Source organism: Oenanthe melanoleuca, chromosome 3 (genome assembly GCF_029582105.1).
Source record: "Oenanthe melanoleuca isolate GR-GAL-2019-014 chromosome 3, OMel1.0, whole genome shotgun sequence".
NCBI lineage: Eukaryota > Metazoa > Chordata > Aves > Passeriformes > Muscicapidae > Oenanthe > Oenanthe melanoleuca.
In genome coordinates this window covers 48,902,058-48,920,304 of record NC_079336.1, presented here as the reverse complement: position 1 = coordinate 48,920,304, position 18,247 = coordinate 48,902,058, and the positions used below count along the sequence as shown (strand labels likewise).

The following is an 18,247-nucleotide window of genomic DNA, read 5'->3' as shown; positions in this document are numbered from 1 at the left end:
TCATTTCTATGTTGTATGGAATTTTTTCATCTTTATCATAAAATGGAACATTACACCGGAAAGGGTAGATACTCTGATATAACAACCCAATATGTGGGCATCTGCTGTTTCAGAAGTGACTGTAATAAAAATTTAAAATACTCCAAAAAGCTTTTTGATGTGATAAGGTAAAAATTACTTCAGTAATGCCATGTGATTAGTGAGAAATTATCAAAAATAATATAGATTAAAAAGCAACTTAGTAAGAAAGCCTTAAAGACACTTCAGGAATTAACACTTCCCAGAATTGTTGGAATGTTAGTTAAAATCAATACTGTATTGTGGAAAAAAGTTTCAAAAACAGTTCTAAGAACTCCAAGACTCCAAATAAATGGGAAAAAAAAGTTAAATCACAGTATATTTTAATAGAAGGTTTGACAGTCCTTGTTTAATTAATATATGCTCAACAGCAGTTCATTTTGAAAAATGCTCAGCTATCTGGAGTGTGTTCCTCTTTCACCACTGTAAATCACATTAGCAGCTGCAAATTGTGCCACTTAATAAATTGTTTCTAAATCCTGGTACATCTGCTGGCTTGGGAGCAGACAGTAGTGAGACTGGTGTCTAGGTGACTTTAATTATGTTTTCCACTCACATGATGGAAGTTCTCAGCCATCCGACGCCACCTGTTATCATTTTTATTTCCAGTCATGTGAATGCTTGCTCAGGGCAGCAAAGGGAACCTTAGCAGTAAGTTGCAGTGTTAGGAAAACCCTGCTGTTGCATTGTACTTGCAAAGCCAGAACCAAGCTCCCAAAGCATGCACTCAATTGACTGTGCTTTGGTCAGTAACAACAGCCAGGAGCTTTCGTTCTTATTTCTGAAAAACCTGACTTCAAAGCACTGGAAATTATTATTTTTATTTTCAGCACAATTCTTTCTGAATCTTGAATTTTCTCTTCATTTTTCTGCCACTTTAATTTCCTGCCATTTTATTCCCCCACTTTTAATCACAAGATGAATTGAATACTTATGTCAAAAAAAAACAATAGAACCAAGAAACGAGGGAAGAATTGTGTGAGTCTCATTAGGAACATTCTGCTTGGAGAGCTATGGTTATGTTGTGTGAGGCATTGTCATCTCAGAACCTATTTTCTGTGGGTGTGTGTAGACTGGTCAGTGGGGTTTGATTAAGTCCATTCTAGTGTGTGATTATCAGGTAAAACAGAAGTTGTTGAAAGTTTTAGCTGAGGTTTCGGGTGAGAATTCCTCCTTCAGTAACTGCTTAATATTTTAATTTTTTTGTGTAGCTTTTGATTTAGTGAATCATATCTTCCAGAGGCATCTATTAATTCCCCAGGGTTTTGGTACTTAGTCCAGATCAGCAGCAGAGGAATCTATTGGGTTACACCATGTTTGATTAGGATTTTAGCTACCATTCAGCTTGCACACTGTGGTTGTCCACTGATGTTGAAATTAGTTTCTGTTTGCAAATTTGATATTACCAACATGTTCTTTTGTATGCTTCCAAATAGAAAGGTTGTTTTATATACAACATACACAGTAATGTTTCTAAAAATAAGAAGGGTTTCAGCTGCTATTTTAACATGGTGCATCAGTATCTGAGTTATCAATATACTGTCTCTGAAATACTCATTTGTCTGAATAATACTCTAAGATTTTTTTAATACCCTTAGGTATGTTTGAGTGCAAGATTTCTAGGAAAAAAGGCATTGAGAAGCCTTTCAAGAGAGTACAATTCAAGATCCATTTATTTCCCAGAACTTTCTTTTAGTTATCAAAATTATAGGTTACATGGAGCTGCTGAAGATCTCTTGTTCTGAAATGTACAATGTACACTGTATTAAGAGTCCATTGTCAAAAAGTGTAAAAGTTTTGTGAACTCCAGATCTGGAATTCACTTCAGAGCAGTGTTTGAAATATTCTGTTTTGAAAGTTTATTTAAACTCAAAAAACCAAACTCTGTATGAGAGCACTGGGGCATCCTTGTCTAATAGCTTATTACCAACCTCCTAGGGACTCACTGCCATGAAAGGCACTATATAAGCTTACAGGGATTTTTTTTTTATTATTTTTCTTGCCCCATGTGTAGTTCAGATGTCATTTGTAGCTACTGTGTACTGGTAGTTTACTTCAAAGGGATGCTGATCGAGGCCTGAGGAAAAGATCGAGCTATGTGCTAAAAAGAGGCAAAAAAATAAGATACTGCTTTGCTTTTCTACTGAGATACATCTGTGCTGCCTGCCAAGTGCTTATTCCTAATTTGAATTCAAAATTGATTGTTTTAGCCTGTAGAGATAAGAACAAAGTCAGATCATATTTGTTTAAATATCTTTTAAAATAAAGTAATTTTTTAAGCATTACAGTAATTTAGTCTTTCACCGGGGTCAATAAAAGATAAACCTGTCCAGTTACCTGAGGAGAGCTTGTACAAGCATGCATACTTTTTGAGAATATAGATCAGAATACAATTGTCTTCAAATACCTCCAGAGAACAGCTGTAAAAAAGGGTGCTTCACAGTGTTCCACAGATGAAGAATTATTTCATGAGCTTTGCCTTTTAAAGTCTGTTGCAGGTTTCTTCAAGAGAAGGAAATGGATAGGGTTGTCAAAGGTACCCAAATCTTTGAATTGCACAGTGCTTGGGTGGTTTATAGCAGCCCTTTAAGAAGACCTAAATATAAAATGTGTCTTCAAAATTTTCTGAAGAAATTGCTTTTTTGGATATTCCTCTTCTTAACTAACATGAAAAAAAAATCCCCTCAAGAAGCAAGAGAACATATTGCTGTTGTTTTTAAGAAAAAGACATAATGAATCTTAAAACCTGATTTAAAGCTGTGTTCCCAACCACACTCCCATAGTTTAAAAGTTAAACCCTAGACCTGTGCAAAGAAAAAAGGAATGGGGCAAATTTCTAATTGTCTTAAATTGCACCAGTATAACTCATTGGTCAATTCATTTTTGGTGTTGTTTTCCATTGAGTTGACAAGTTATGTGTTAATTGTGCCTTATAACAGGTAACCATATCTAGGGAGTTCAGAAATCCTGATCAGTTTTCCCCTCTGTAAGATCTAACAGTTCTTCATTTCTCTGCAACCAGGTCATTTATTTCATTGAAGTGTGTAGATGTAAATGCTAAAAACCTTCAAAGGCACTTCCATCGTTCTAGGTCCTACACAACTTCCTCTGGACAATTTTCTGTAAATCACTCCAGCCTAGTTAGATAAATATGGTTTTAGAAAGCAAATGCAAGATACCTTGGCTTGAAAAGAATATCCTAACACTATTTACATTTTCATATTAATATATGCTATTGAAATCAATTATTGGTAATTATTCTGCACTTTAAAAACAAATTTAAAAAAAACCACAAACCCCCCCCCCCCCCCCGAATTATAAGATTTTCTTGCTGAAAAGATTGTCCAGCTATTTACTATACTTATCATTTGTTATATATTTCAGATGATGGGAAAACACATTGATTCTTTAAAAAAAAAATTATGGGTTTCAAATATATGAAAGTATGTTGCCCTAATAAATGGCAACTTATATGAAAAAAGGAAATAAAGAGGGCTTTATTTATATCCAGTCTGTTATTGTAAATGATGCTGTCAATTTATTTATTTTTTTATAACCTCTGGCAATGGAAGATTATTGTGATAAATGATTCATATCATTGCAATATATACTTTTCAAAATTTCCATATCTGGCAACTAATAGGCATTTCTTGAAGGCTTCAATAGGCTCCTTAGCCAGATAACATGGCTGGAAGCTGCTTCATGATTAATTTCATCTAAATGTGGTAATTATCATACTTTGAAGTAATGCCTGCAGAACATGCTTTCACAGAGAGTTAGTGGAAGCAGAGGATTAACCCAGAAATATTTCAGTTCAGAGCAGCATATCACCCAAATAGAAATATATTTTTCCTCCAAATTTTTCAAGACTATTAGACTACTTGGCAGTCATTTGCATTACCTTATCTCATATCAACTTCTCCACAGCAATTTAGAAAGCAACAGAAAAGGAAGCAACTTTGTATTATTAGCAGTAATGGCATAGTCTCTCAAGCAATTTAATTTGACAGTTTCTGCCTGAAGTATTTCTTACATTAGTGTTTAAGAGTACAATTCATTTATCATTCATATATGTCGTGGACATAAGCATTATCCTGCCTGTACTCCAGGCACACTAGAGCTTATTAGAGAGGATGTTAATTTCCTTGTTACAATTCAGGGGAGTACCTTCTGCTTTGCTCCTGTCCCACAGGATCCCCACGAGTAATTTCTTGGTTGTATGGGTGAGACTAGTGAAAAAGGTATGTGAAGCACCAAGAATGTTTCTAGAAATGGGTGATTTTGTACCCAGTTAAAAGCCCTGGGGTAGAATAGCACAGAGAATTATAATGGAGAGAGAAGCTATCTCTGTGTGTTTCTGCACACTTATATCACCTCAGTAAAGATTCCAAACCCGTCAGCCATCAGAAAAAAGAGCTCTGCAAAAAAGTTGAACAAAAATCCTACCTTAAGTGAAAGTGGGACTGAGCAGCCTAGTTAGGTCTTTCTGGTACGTTGCCTGGCCACACTGCATTTTGATTCAGCTAAGTAATTTCAATTTTATTCAAGTCAACCAGGGATGAACATTGCCTGCTCTTGCATGGACCGTATGTAGGACTGAGTTTCTCCAGGCTCAAAAGGTGTTGGGAACATCTTCTAAACTAGTCCTCAGATGTGTGATTGCCAACAACTGCAGAGAGAGAGTGCCTTTTATTGTGTGTCTGTTCTTAGGCTGCTGGCACATCCTCCCTAGTGTTCCTGCAGCCTGACAATGTGCACATGGTGAGCCACCATAGCAATCATATGTCAAACCCCACATATTACCACACCAAAATGAAACAAGAATGTTCAGGGTCACACAGGCTTTCCTGTATTTACCCTTAAGGTTAAATTAGTGCCACTATACCATGAAAAAAACAGAAATGGAATGACTTACCTCTAAAGCACACACTGCAGTTTTCTGTCCACCTTTATCCTTACTATGTTTTTATGTGTATGTTTGGGTTTTTTTCTCTTACAGATAAAAAAGAAGCTGTTGTATCCAAAGAACTCAAAAGTAAGAAATTACTGTCTCTTTTCTATGTTATGCAGTTTCAAAAAGTGCATTTCATTAATCCAAAAATAATAGTTATTGAGTTGTTGAAAAAACAAGGAGATAGCTACAGCGTTTATAATTGGAAAATGGCGTGTTTAGACTTGAGCTGCCTCCTACTTTCTTAATCCATTCTTTTCTTACTTCTACGTGCACACTCTTCTTTGTGACTGACAGTTTTGCCTTCATCTCTTTCCTATCACTGTCTTCAAAAACAAAGGTTTCATAGGGGAGGAAATGTCAAATTGAGGTCTCAGCTGAATGTGATCTCAGTGGCAGCAATTTTCATAAAAAGGCTGGGAAGTCTCAGAGTTCAACATAGTGAGGAACACCAAATTTATCTTCACAAATTCAAAACAAGGGCTCTGTCTAGGTATCTCTCGTTCCAACAGAGAAACTTCTGTGGCTGAAGAGAGAAGGGAATTGTGCTCTTCTGAAAAAATAGCCAAAATATGCTCTGAGAACACAATATTGTTTAAAAGGGAAAAGCTACATCTTTCTTTTCTGCAAATTTGCAGGCATCAATGCCTCAACACAGTAGGGACAGTAAGGCAGTCTCTTTGGTAAGACTTAATCTACTCAGCATTCTGTTCTGAAAGTACAGTATAAAAGAAAAATTAGGAAAAATATGGGGCTTCAAAATCTGATTCAAATTCACAGTTAAAGAGTGCCCTGACTCTCATTTCCATGTATGAACTTTTGTGACTTCTATGGCAGAACAATCTCCTGCCACCCTCAGTTTTGCAGCAATTTGCTGAAAAATTTCTTTTGGCAATGAAAAAAAAGCTTATACATTGGATTTTTATGCAAATTTTGCAGAAATATCTAACAAAACATTTCATAGATTTACCCTACAAGTAATGTCCTGTTAGTGAAACAAGTACCTGTTCAAGCAGGTCTTAAAGGACCTATTAATTTGGATACATAATTCCTCATCCAACATGAGTGGAATTTGCAGAATGGAATTTGCAGCTGAAAGTAGTTCATATAAAGATGCAGAATCATTAGCACTTAAATAATTTGTGAATAAAGAACTGAAAATGGTATGCTTGCAAAAACCAGTTTAAACTTTGGAGCTTTTGTTTCAGTGCTACTAAAGTTATATGAAAATTAAATAAATTAAGACATTTTTAGTCAAACATATCCTTAATTTTATTTTTTCTTAAAATTATTTTAGTTGCTCAGATACTAAATATTTAAAAGCAAAATCAAAATCTTTGTACAACAAAAACAATCCTAACTTGTTTTGTTTTCAGAGGTGACATGAAAAATAGTTTAAAAAAATTCACTGTCAAGCATGTTCTAGCTGAGAGCTCAGAAGGGGATAAATGAGAGAGTCCTGCTATTTTGTATTAGGTACGTTTGACACTTGTAGAACATGTGTGTTGGATCTTTAAATTCTGCAAAAAGAGGCACTCAGAAAAGTGATACAAAGTAAATTATTCTTCAAGGTCTTCCACAAATTTCCCTGAAGGAGAAGTGAGCATCCCAAATAATTACAATGCTGTGATAATAACTAAGTTAGGATGTTATTATCAGCTGTGGGCTTTTGAATGGATGGAAATAAAACAATCCCATACATGCAAACTATATTTTGTTTTCATTCTGCTTCACACGACAATCTGATGCATCTTTTATGAACTTCTCAAAATACTGGAGGGGAAGGACTCAAAATTACATTTCTGATTTAGCCATGTTCTTTTTCATTGTAATAATACAGTGACAGATGTCAAGGATTAACTATCATTTTTTAATTCAGCTCTTGATTAAAATGATTAGTTATTTCCTCTCAAGATATGAAATAGTGAATTTTAATTTAAAGAACCTTCAAGTAGATACAAAAAATCCTTTATGACTATTGGTGGAGTTTAGCTTATGGATATGTGTTAAACTATTTTGATTTAAGTACAGTTTGTTTTGGTAGTTCCTGAGGATAAAAGCAATTAACTAAATTCTAATAAAGAGTGAATAAATCTAGTATGTTACTTAGGTTCTTCTGTATGGGGCTGAGATTCCCAAATCCACTTGGGGATGCACACACCATTCATCAGTAGGACTTCATTCTGCAAAGACATGCTCTACAAAGTAAGACAGTATAATGCAAGTGCTTCATGAAAAGACCAAGAACAGTTAAATGGCCAGAGAGAGCACATTTCTCTGCTAGGAGATTACAGCAATTGCTCTTTCAACAGCAGGATCAAATGTGAAGGTGTCCTCCCAATGCTCCTACATTCTTCAGGATGGAGGGATATTCCTGGTATAGCCAAGTCTGGATTCACTTTGCAAAAGCAGCCCAATTTTACCTTTTCTAACCAGGGCCAGTTTCAGACTAGGGGAAAGGATGCCACTGTGAAGAGCTGTGGGATCCCCTGAGGTACCAGTGCAGAATTCACAAGAGGGAATCCTCAGCAGCTGCCAGAGGCTGGTTCAGGACCTTCTGCTCTCACAGCTCAAGAGGCTCCCAGCACACAGCTGCTGCCTGAGGGACAAGGCCATGCTGAAACCCCTACATGCCTTCCTTCCTCTGCTTTGCCAATAGATATTGAACTGATAAAAAGCTGAAAGAAGGGATTCAGTGCATAAAAACCAGAGCTTACTAGCCCTTCAGCTGGTTATTCTGTTCTTGCCTCTGAGTTTATTGAAGATAACTTAGCTCTTCTCCCTTTGTGTAATCTCTTTAACTCTTCAGTTAAAGAAATTGTACAGGCTTCTGGCTGGAAGGCATTCCTCAGATTTCTGTGGGGTTTTTAAAATATAATGCTTTGTAATAAATGGTTTAATTTTATTTCTTTTTAAGAGCCAGCAAAAGCTCCTGCAGCCAACCCTGCCATCAAAAAAGCAGCAGCACCAGGTAAAGGAGAAAAATGTTTGCATGCAGTGTATTTCTTGTACTCTTGAACCAGTTTATTGCATCATAGCACCATCTGCTGGATTGTACATAAACCAGTGGTTTTTGTTAGTTGTTGGGGTGGTTTTTTGCCTGTTTTGTTCTAAATCAGGATAATTAATATGTGAAATATTTGCTAAGAAAAGAAGTATTTAGCACTGATTTCTAAAATTATGCTTGCTTCTTTTCCTCCCATGGCAGCTACGAGGGTGCCATACTGGGCCATTCTGCAGGGTTTGAGATATAAAAAAAATAATCTGAATGTGAAGTCCGATTTTAAAAGCAATAATTACAGAAACTAGTTTCCATGCAAAGCTGCGTTTGAGCCCTTTGAGAACTTTATCTGATATTTCAAAATGCTGATCTAAGAGTAGGTTGTCAAAATTGAGCTCTTAGATAATTATAAACATGCCCTGAAAAGACAAGTAAGCTTTTTTAAAACAAATAATGGCATAAATTCCTATCTAAATTTAGACTGGATTGTAAAAATCTAATAATTTTTATTTATTATCTCATCTGCTTCACAGCCATCTTCAAAAATGTGACATCTCATTTCTGCTTAATTAAGTAAAACTCAATATAATGAATAACAACCTGAATAGTCATCATATTAGTACTTTGACTACATTTTATATTAACTATCAAAAAACCCCTCAGGAATTCCCACATGAAATTGTGGAGGGTATAAAACAGTAATATTATTCTAGTCTAAAGCAGGATAGCTGGTGCTGCACCAGACTCTGTGTTATTGAGCTGTGCCAGGTGCTGGCATCCCAGCAGCAGCCAGCCCCACACTTCCTCTGCTGCTTCTTGCCTCCAGATGATCCCCCCTCTATGGATCTGAGATATTTTTATTTCTTTTTGCTTTTGCTTTGTTTTGGTTTTTTGTTTTTTTTTTTTCCTTTAAGATTTCTGGCTATCTTTCTCTAATTCAGACCGTTTCAGTAATCTAGCTCAGAGCTCTCCTCCACTGGAAAAGGGAATAATAACTTGCATCAGTAGGGATGGCTGGAAGTTAGTCAAGGATCAGGGCAAGCTAGGAGCACCTGCAGTTCTCTACCACAGAGACTCACAGGCTGGAATCAGAGTGTCTGGGTTATTGCAGCACATGTTGTGGGGCTGGACAATGCAGTGTGTGAAGCTGGCTTGGGAAGAACCATTTCCCACCAGTGCTCCCCATCCCTGCCTGCTGTGTTTGTTTGACACCATGCTCACCTCTGCTAACACAACAGTGTAAACCCCACCATTGCCATGGCTCAGAGCTGAAAGCTGTCCTAGGAATGTGTGTGTGGCTAGGCTTTCAGCCTGGATCATTTCAGCAAGTCTGGCTCCACAAACATTTATATTCATGTCACTGGTAATTTCTTAAAGCAGCTTTGTTGCCAAAGTGTGTTGTATAGCTAGACCCCTAGAAGTCTCAACAGTACTCTGTAGAAATCGTTATGTTAGAACCATATGCTTATAATTAATTCACTCCACCTGCTTGCATCCAATATTTGTGTTCATGTTTGAAAAATATTCCAATGAGTCTGCTTGTTGGCAAGAGTGGTGATGACTGTAATCTGCTTAAGATAAAGAAAGGGAGAAAATTGGCATGGCTTTTTAAGGAAAAATATAATAAGTTTGTCTGTTCTTACACATTTCTAAATATCTAGTTTGCCTTAAAAATTATAAAGAGCAGTAGGCTTTGTGTTCTACATTTTAGCTTTCCCTTCAGTTCTCTGAAAACTAATTTACTGCCAGAATAACTCACCATAGCAAAATATTAAATATGCATGTTTGGCAACATCGTAAGGAGACTGTTGCCTATTAGCACAGTAAATTAAATACATTATCCAATTTCATATTTCATTTTCTTCCACATATCTTATTACATCACAACCTTTACCCAAGAATGCCTAAAGCTCAAGGTTTACTCCTCTTAACAGACTGAACAGACTGAGAGCACAGCTGGTCATCTCACAGTGCATCTACATCACATATGCTCCTGATCTTAATGTCACTGGTTGAGAAATCCCTGCCTAATTCAACATGCACTATTTTTATCTCCCTATATGTATATATATACACAGAAAGCAAAGAAAGTCAATTCAGAGTTTGAAAGTCTATGAGAACTTCTGGATCTTCAAGCTGACAGCTGCTCTAGGAATAATAGCCTCAATAAATTTCCATCACTTAACTTTGAAAGTGGATATTTTCTAATATTTCTAGATTTTCTCTAACTGGAAAAAATCACCACTCTGACAATCATCAGAAACTGGGCTTGAGATCACAATAGTTGGCTGTAATGCAGAATAGTTTCTTAGATATATGCAAGTGGTGCTGTTCTAAAAGGAGAAACCAGAATTGAAGATGTTTTTTTGCACATGTTCCTCAGTTACCCTGTTTTATGATATTCCCATTCTAAATCCTGCAGCCATTCCTTCTTTTTATTTTTTTCTGCATAGTGCATTGTCTCCCCAGCAGTAACAGCAGAACAGGTCTGAGAGTGACCTACCCTCCTTTTGCCCTGAGGAGTGGCACAGGTTTCTTTCACAGGATTTCCTCAGGCACCCCTCGTGCTGAGCCCAGCAGGCTCTCTCTGAAGGGTTTCTCAGAGCCAGCGACAGCCCTTTCCCATGATAAATTGCCTGATTTAAAAACCAGTTCTAACTCTTTTCAACACTGCAAAAATTAAATCCTAATTGCTGCTTAGAATTTCCATGGAATGGTCTTGAAATTTTTAATTTAATTTTACAGTATGTTTAACAGATTTTGCACTGTCACTTAACTGCCTAATTACTGGGTTTTAACGCCTAATTTTCCCCATCTTCCTCTCCACACATATGCAAAAACAAATCTTATCCATCACTTGCTTTGGGTTCATAACAGAAACTCTTTTTGAGCACAATTTCCCCCTTGAAAAATCAATAAAATTTAGTCTGGATCCAGAAAGAATAAAATAAGTGTGACAGACAATAGCTAATTTTAAGTGCTCAGATTTCAGCTGCATCCAATGTCCCTAACTGACTACTACCAGTTGTACTAGAACTATTATTACTTTATTACGCCTCAAATCTTTCCACTCTTTGTAAGAAGCAGATGGAGGATATTTTGTATGAAATTATATAGGAAATGAGTCCATAGGGTAAGTACAGAATTTATTATGTATTTGAAAGCAGGTTATATTGAAAAACTTGGTTAGAGCATGGGTTCTATAGATGCAGATCACTGCCTACAACAGAACTACTGGTTTTACTGGTAACAGACCCTATTGACATAGAATGGAAGTTATTTTAATTCTTGATTAAAGATAAATGATTGTAACTAAAATATCAACAAGAAAGCTATTGCCATAAGGTATAACCAGTTTTAGTCTACATAAAAAGGAAAACAACCCAGAAGTTTATGGCACAGTAAGTATGTTTGAAGAAAAGTTTTATCAAGGAGCTGAATTATTGATTATCTTTTAATTATCACCTGTAGGACACAAGTATATAGAAAGTTAAAATCATATGTTACAGAAGATTAATAAAAATCAGTATTTCTATTGAATAATTTAGCAACATAGTGGAACAGGCAAGCTTATCATGGATTGTTTGTCAGGTTTCTCAGACTCAGGTCTCAAGTCACACACCAGGGATCTATTTTACTCACAGCACCACACCCTCTGTATCACCCATCTATCTACCAAACTATGTATTCTCATCTTATGTAGATATGTGTAGTTCATCCAAGAGGAGAGACTTCAAAAACCAGGGTCAAATTTATATTACACACTCCCTGTAAGTACTTTTAGAGGAAGGAAAATGGCCTTTCTCACTCTATAGGGACATAGTAAAGTCTTCCATCTTGCATTCTCCTCAGGATCTTATATCTGAGTGCCTCTGTGTGCCCTGAAATTTCTCTTTATAAGCATCTGGTGAAAGTATCTCTGCATGTATTTCTGTCATACTGATGTCACCAAGAAAATTATTCTGGTAGCTGGAATAGACAGTTCAATTTTCTGTTCCCTGAAGTTAACCCTCTCAGACTTATGCAGAACATAAGTTCGGCCATTCTCCGGGTTTATATTCCAGGTTTACAGTCCATCTCTTGGGGAACAAATGTCAGAGATAACTTACTGAATGCAGAAGGACAAGCTTTGCAGTTTATTTCTGTACAAAATAAATAAATAAAACTTCACTCAGATAGCAGGTGTTTGTGCAGCACTAAACAAAATAATGAAGCCCTACCTGTATTAATACTGCTGCTCAGGGTCTTCGGAATTAGATCCAGGATAATTCTGTAGTCCTTCTTAATCACCAAAGCTTTCTTTTGATCCATTTTAGCATAATTCTTCCTCTGTCCCACCTTAGTTCTTTGGGAAGTTAAACATCGTATCTTCTCTGACTTAGTAATTTTCTTTCTGTTGGTTCCAGGCTTGCCTCTTTTTGCAGAGTAGCAGGAAATTATCTGATCTCAATCCCCAGCTGTATGCTGAAGAACAGGAGAAACTGGGTCTTGGTCCTCAATTGTTTGTCCCAGGGTGCTTCCACTAGGCTCTATTGAAGCCTCAGAGCTGGCTCTGCTCCTGGTCTGCCAGGAAGGCACTGTACCCTCAGCAGCTAAAACCTTGTGCTGGTGCAGTAGTCCATCACTCAGCCACTTAATATCTGCAGGAATCTATTATATGGATGGAGATGTATTCCACAAATCATCTCAACTTACTGACATTTTCATCCCAGTTGAAGTCTGAGAAAATATTACAGAACATGATGTCTTAAATGTCCACAGGATTATGTAAGCTGAGCCATTTTCTGACTCTGAATGGGAAAGCAAAGATGAATTCTTTACTTACGACACGATAGATGATGCCCTGAAAGGGGAAGAATTTGCTAATGTTAGATTTTATTTTACAACCATGAATTCTTTACATATAGGATTTATTTAAAAAGATCATGAAATAGCTTATTTTACATTAAGCTTTCTAATTTGAAATCCAGTTTTTATTCACCAATTTTTTAAAAATGTTTTTGAGTAAATGGCCTAAAATCCATTATATTTTTACTACTTTTGCTAGGATGTTGAAATTACCTGTCTCATAGCTTGGCACATTATTTTGCATTTATACTTTGAGTTTTCTCTGTTTCAGGATAATATAGAGTTAAAAGAATTTCCAATACTTCCTTTCAGATCACAGTGTGTGTGAAGACACTTGTACTGTAAATGAAGACTTGTTTCTTTTTTTGTCATCAGATATTTGCTGTGCATCAAAGTACTTTTGTACTGCTAACACAAAAACAGCACTACTTTAAAAGCAAGGCAGGGGGAGCAAGTTAACTACAAAAATGATTTTTATCCATACATGAAATAACAATAATGTCAATAAAGTAGGATCAAATTAAGTGCAATTTAAAAATCAGAGCTAAAATGATTATAGAAGTGTCTACTCTTTACAGAAAAGGCATTCTTAGGTGCTTTATTCTGAGGCTGGGAAACTTTCATCACCCTGAACTTGTTTAATGATTTAAGTGCACTTTTGGCTAGAATTGGGACCAATTTCAACAAGGATTTGACATGTCTTAAACTCCATCTTGAGTTCACAGAATCACAGAATCACTAGGTTGGAAGAGAGCTTCAAGATCATGGAGTCCAACCCATGCCCTAACACCTCAGCTAAAATATGGCACCAAGTGCCACATCCAGTCTTTTTTTAAACACATCCACGGATGGTGACTCCACCACCAGCCCAGACAGATGATTCCAGAACTTGATCACTCTTTCTGCAAAAAAAATTTTTCCTAAGATTCAGCCTATATTTCCCTTGGCACAGCTTGAGCCTGTGTCCTCTCATTCTGTCAGTTGCTGCCTAGTGGGAGAGACCAACCCACATCTGACCACAACCAACTTTCAGGGAGCTGTACAGAGTGATGAGGTCACCCCTGGGTCTCCTTTTCTCCAGGCTGAACACCCCCAGCTCCCTCAGCCATTCCTCACAGGGTTTGTGTTCCAGCCCCTCACCAGCCTCGTTGTCTCCTCTGGATTTGCTCAAGTGTCTCAACGTCCTTCCCAAACTGAGGGGACAGAACTGGACACAGCACTCAGGTGTGGCCTCACCAGTGCTGAGTCCAGGGGAGGAATGACCTCCCTGCTCCTGCTGGACACACCATTCCTGATACAGGCCAGGGGCCATTGTCCTTCTTGGCCACCAGGGCACAGCTGGCTCATGTTCAGTCAGCTGCACCAGCACCCCCAGGTCCCTTTCTGCCTGGGCACTGTCTAGCCACACCATGCCCAGCCTGTAGCACTGCAGGGGGTTACTGTGGCCAAAATGCAGGACTTGGCACTTGGACTTGTTAAACTTCATCCCAATGGACTCTGCCCATCCATCCAACTGTTCCAGGGTCTCTGCAGAGCCATCCTGCCTTCCAACAGATGGACACGCTCCCAGCTTAGTGTTGCCTGCAAATTTACTAATGAAAGACTCAATGCCCTCATCCATGCCATCAATGAAAATATTGCACAGAGCTGGCCCCAGCACAGACCCCTGGGGAACACCACTGGTGACTGATCCCAGCTGGATTCAGCACCATTCACCACTCTCTGGATCCAGCCCTCCAGCCAGTTCCTAACCCAGCACAGAGTGCTCCTGTCCAAGCCATGGGCTGCAGCTTTTCCAGGAGTGTGCTGTGGGAGACAGTGCCAAAGGACTGGCTGAAGTCCAGGTACACAACATCCACAGCCTTCTCTGCATCCACCAGGAGGGTCACCTAGCAAAGCATTCAAGGGCATGCTTCAGCCTTGCTGAGTCTGAACTATCACATACACTACAGATATTATTATCTTCCCAGGCATTAATGTTTTGGAAGTGGTACCAACTTCACTTTGCAAGGATGGGAATAAATCCGGTTAATTTCAACCATTATGAAAATGCCACTTGATTTGGAGGGGAGCAGTGGTATGGATTAGACTTTTCCATAACATATATGGTTATATTACATCTACAATTTATGATGGACAGTTTTGATGCCATTGCTTTCTGCCTGTGAAGAAAAGCCTCAGACCAAATAGAAAGAACTGAATACAGTTGCATTTCATCCAGGCTTTTCTTTCTTTTCTTTTTCTATTTCCCAACAAGGTAGCAGATTTCTAAGATACTTATACAGAGAGCTGTCACCTACTTTCCTTTTCATCACAAAACCCCATCAGGAAAACTGTTTGTAGCCCTCCTCAAAAGATGATAATATAGAGAGGAGCTAGTATATCTGAGGCATGATTTCACAATGTAAGAGGTTTCTTTGGTGTATTCTTATTCCAGGAAGAAATGTATTTGTACAATTCATGGTCTTTATAAATCAAAGTGTAAAACAATGGTGAAGTTTTCTACAATGATCAAGAAAGTAAGAATAGCAGTGAAATATAGCAGAACACATACTACTTGGGAGCAGAAGAACAGGAAAAATCTAGTTTGATGCAAGACTCTTGTGTGGATTATCTCAGGTCTAACAAAGTGACTGAACTCATTGCAACATTTCCCTTCAGCAGAAGGGACTAAAGGGATCTCCTCTTTATCTAAATGCTTATGTTCAAAATATTCCTAATGACAGTATATCTTGGAGAGCTTTACTTTTGTGTCTCATTTGGTTTTAATTAACCAACATGATGTGAAAGTCTGAGAAGTTTTATATATAGCTTATAAAACCAAGATTACAAAACTATAAGACCAAGCTAAGTTTTTGCTAAGGATTTAAGTAAGACACTGCATAGAATATCACAACAGTAGGCTGAAATTTTGTGGTAAAAGATAAACAACAGTACAGAAAGCACCATTTTTATGCAGCTACTGAGTGCAAACAAAATGATGTTAGTTAATTAACATGTGGTGCATCCCACACAACAGCAAATTCACTTGAAATGCCATTTATTTAAACTTTTCCAATCTGTGTCATTACCAAACAATTTTTTATTTTCCTGAACCATTCTTGGACATGAATGCTTTATTTAAATTAGAAAATAATAAGTGTACACACATACTCTCATGCATGGGTGCACATACCTATATCAGTTATGACAGGAAATCAATTGTTCTTTCCTGTTGGGTAGCAGAGGGTCACACTTTGTGGCTGTCTATTCTGGTAATAAAGATTAAAATACACCTTAGCCAATTTGCCAGCCTAGATGCTTTTCAGCACTGTTTTTGCTTTAGGGAATAATGTGGGAGGAGCTGTAGAGGCAGATTCAGGTTCTCTTCTGTCTCCCACCTACTCTGGATTGCCTAGGAGTATGTCACTAGTAATGAAGCAAAAAACACATTTGTATGGTTTTATGGGCATGGTATACATAACTTTTCAGTTTTCATAAAAAGAAAAAAGCCATTTGTTTAAAGCATCAGAGCAAATAAAGATGGTAAAATGTCAAACTAAATCAAATCCCAATTCCATGCATGGTAGAAAAATACTACATTACCAGCAAAACTTCCCTGAATAAAAATATGTTGTACAGTAAAAAACTGTTAAATATAAAAATAATGACTAATGCCATGACAAATGTCTAATGTGTTTACAGCTGGCAATATCCTTTCATGTGTCATACTAACTACTTGAAAGTACAAAAAAAGTAAAGAATGAGACATTGAGATCAAGCAACTGTAACTTGTAGCAAACAGGAAATAGCTAGGTCTGAAATTTCCTGCAGTTTATGGCTCATGCAATGAAAGTTTTTAGTTCATTCCATTCAAATATCAAGACATGAATCACCTGAAATCTCATATCATGTAAGATTTCCCAGAAATGCTTGTTGTAAAATTCTATTTTATTCATTTTTTCATGGAAAAAGATTTTATTTCATATGCTTCTGGAAATAAAATTATTATGAAAGAAGCTCTTTAGACCTTCCCTAATGATTGCAGTTTAGGGAAAAGATTGTGAAATAAAGCAAAATAAATTGATTATTTTATACTTTGCCCAAACACTTGCTGAGGGTTGCTAGGATCATTCCCTGATCTCTTGAGAGCTGAGAGAATGAGAGAGAAAAATAATTGCCTCAGAACCACTAATGACAGAATTGCATTTCCTTTAGTTTCCAGGAATCTGTCCTGAGCAATAGTAAAACAGAAACCTCCACAATACCAGTGAAAATTTTCATTTCCAGAATGAGTCCTAAAATACCTGCATGAAGTGGAGAGTCTGAAGAGCACCCAGGCTCCACAAAACAAAAGCTGCAGATGTGGATGAATAAGAGCATTGAGGAGGTCAAACCACTGAGTCACAAACTTTTGTCCTCTCAGCTTTTGCTTTATTTTCCCTCCTTGACCTGTGCTAGAATTGCAACCCAGGGTAGTAGGATGCCATTAAGAAAGTACATATATTCAGGCAATAAATGCCAACTTGCTCTCTATTTCCAATTAATTTTTATGCTTTGAAAGGTACATTTTGGCTCAAAGATATTGTTTTCAAAGTTGTAATGTAATTCCATAATGGTTTGGGGGAAAAAAGAAAAATAACTTTTTTGAACAACTTGGCTCAAAACTTCATTTTGAAAATTTTCTTTTAATTATTTATGACTCTTCAGAGAGATTTAAAAACTCAGACAAAACAATATTTTATTTCAGAGAGAATGGAAATGTGTTGTTTGATATAAGCTTTTTTGGAGTGGGAATATGAAGGAATGATATATTTTGTCTAAAACTTAACAATTCTTGGATTTTTAATACTTAAAATCAGTCTGTCCTTTCAAATATTAATTATTTTCATAGCTCTGCATGAATTATATGTCTTTCATTTGCCCACTGTGGAGTCAATAATAACATTGATTACAAATTAATATTTAATGGAAATACTATTCATATTAACGTTGATAAACACATTTAATTTTATGTTGGCAGTTCTGGTTTCCTTTTTTCTTATTCAATTGAATGATAGGTCACATCTATGAATAAGGTTGCTTTTGGTGAAGGTACAACATTCAGAATCACTTTGAACATGGAACTTTATATCTTGATTCTGGAGTGGAAACCATTTATTTAAACATTAATGTTGCTCACCTCTATACCTCAGCTTTAATACAAATGTAACCTATAATAAACCTGGAGAAAAATATGGTCATCAGGTACTGGTAAGCAATGAGCTTGTATTTAAAAACATTCATATTGAGTCCTGTGGGCAGTTTTGAGCACCACAATATGAGGATATAAAGTTATTGGGGAGCATCCAGAGGAGGACTGTGAGGACACTTAATTGTCTAGTGGAGAA

At 36.9% G+C, this 18,247-nt stretch overlaps 1 protein-coding gene across 19 annotated transcripts in view; it reads left to right on the top strand.

The window, feature by feature from the left end:
- Positions 1–18,247, top strand: part of TRDN (triadin) — a 228,971-nt gene that overhangs the window by 125,733 nt on the left and 84,991 nt on the right. For all 19 annotated transcript variants that reach the window (XM_056487101.1, XM_056487093.1, XM_056487098.1 and 16 more), the window contains 2 exons: positions 5,078–5,113; positions 7,947–8,000. In XM_056487101.1, coding sequence (XP_056343076.1) covers positions 5,078–5,113; positions 7,947–8,000 — 90 coding nt within the window. The remainder of the gene's footprint in view (positions 1–5,077; positions 5,114–7,946; positions 8,001–18,247) is intronic.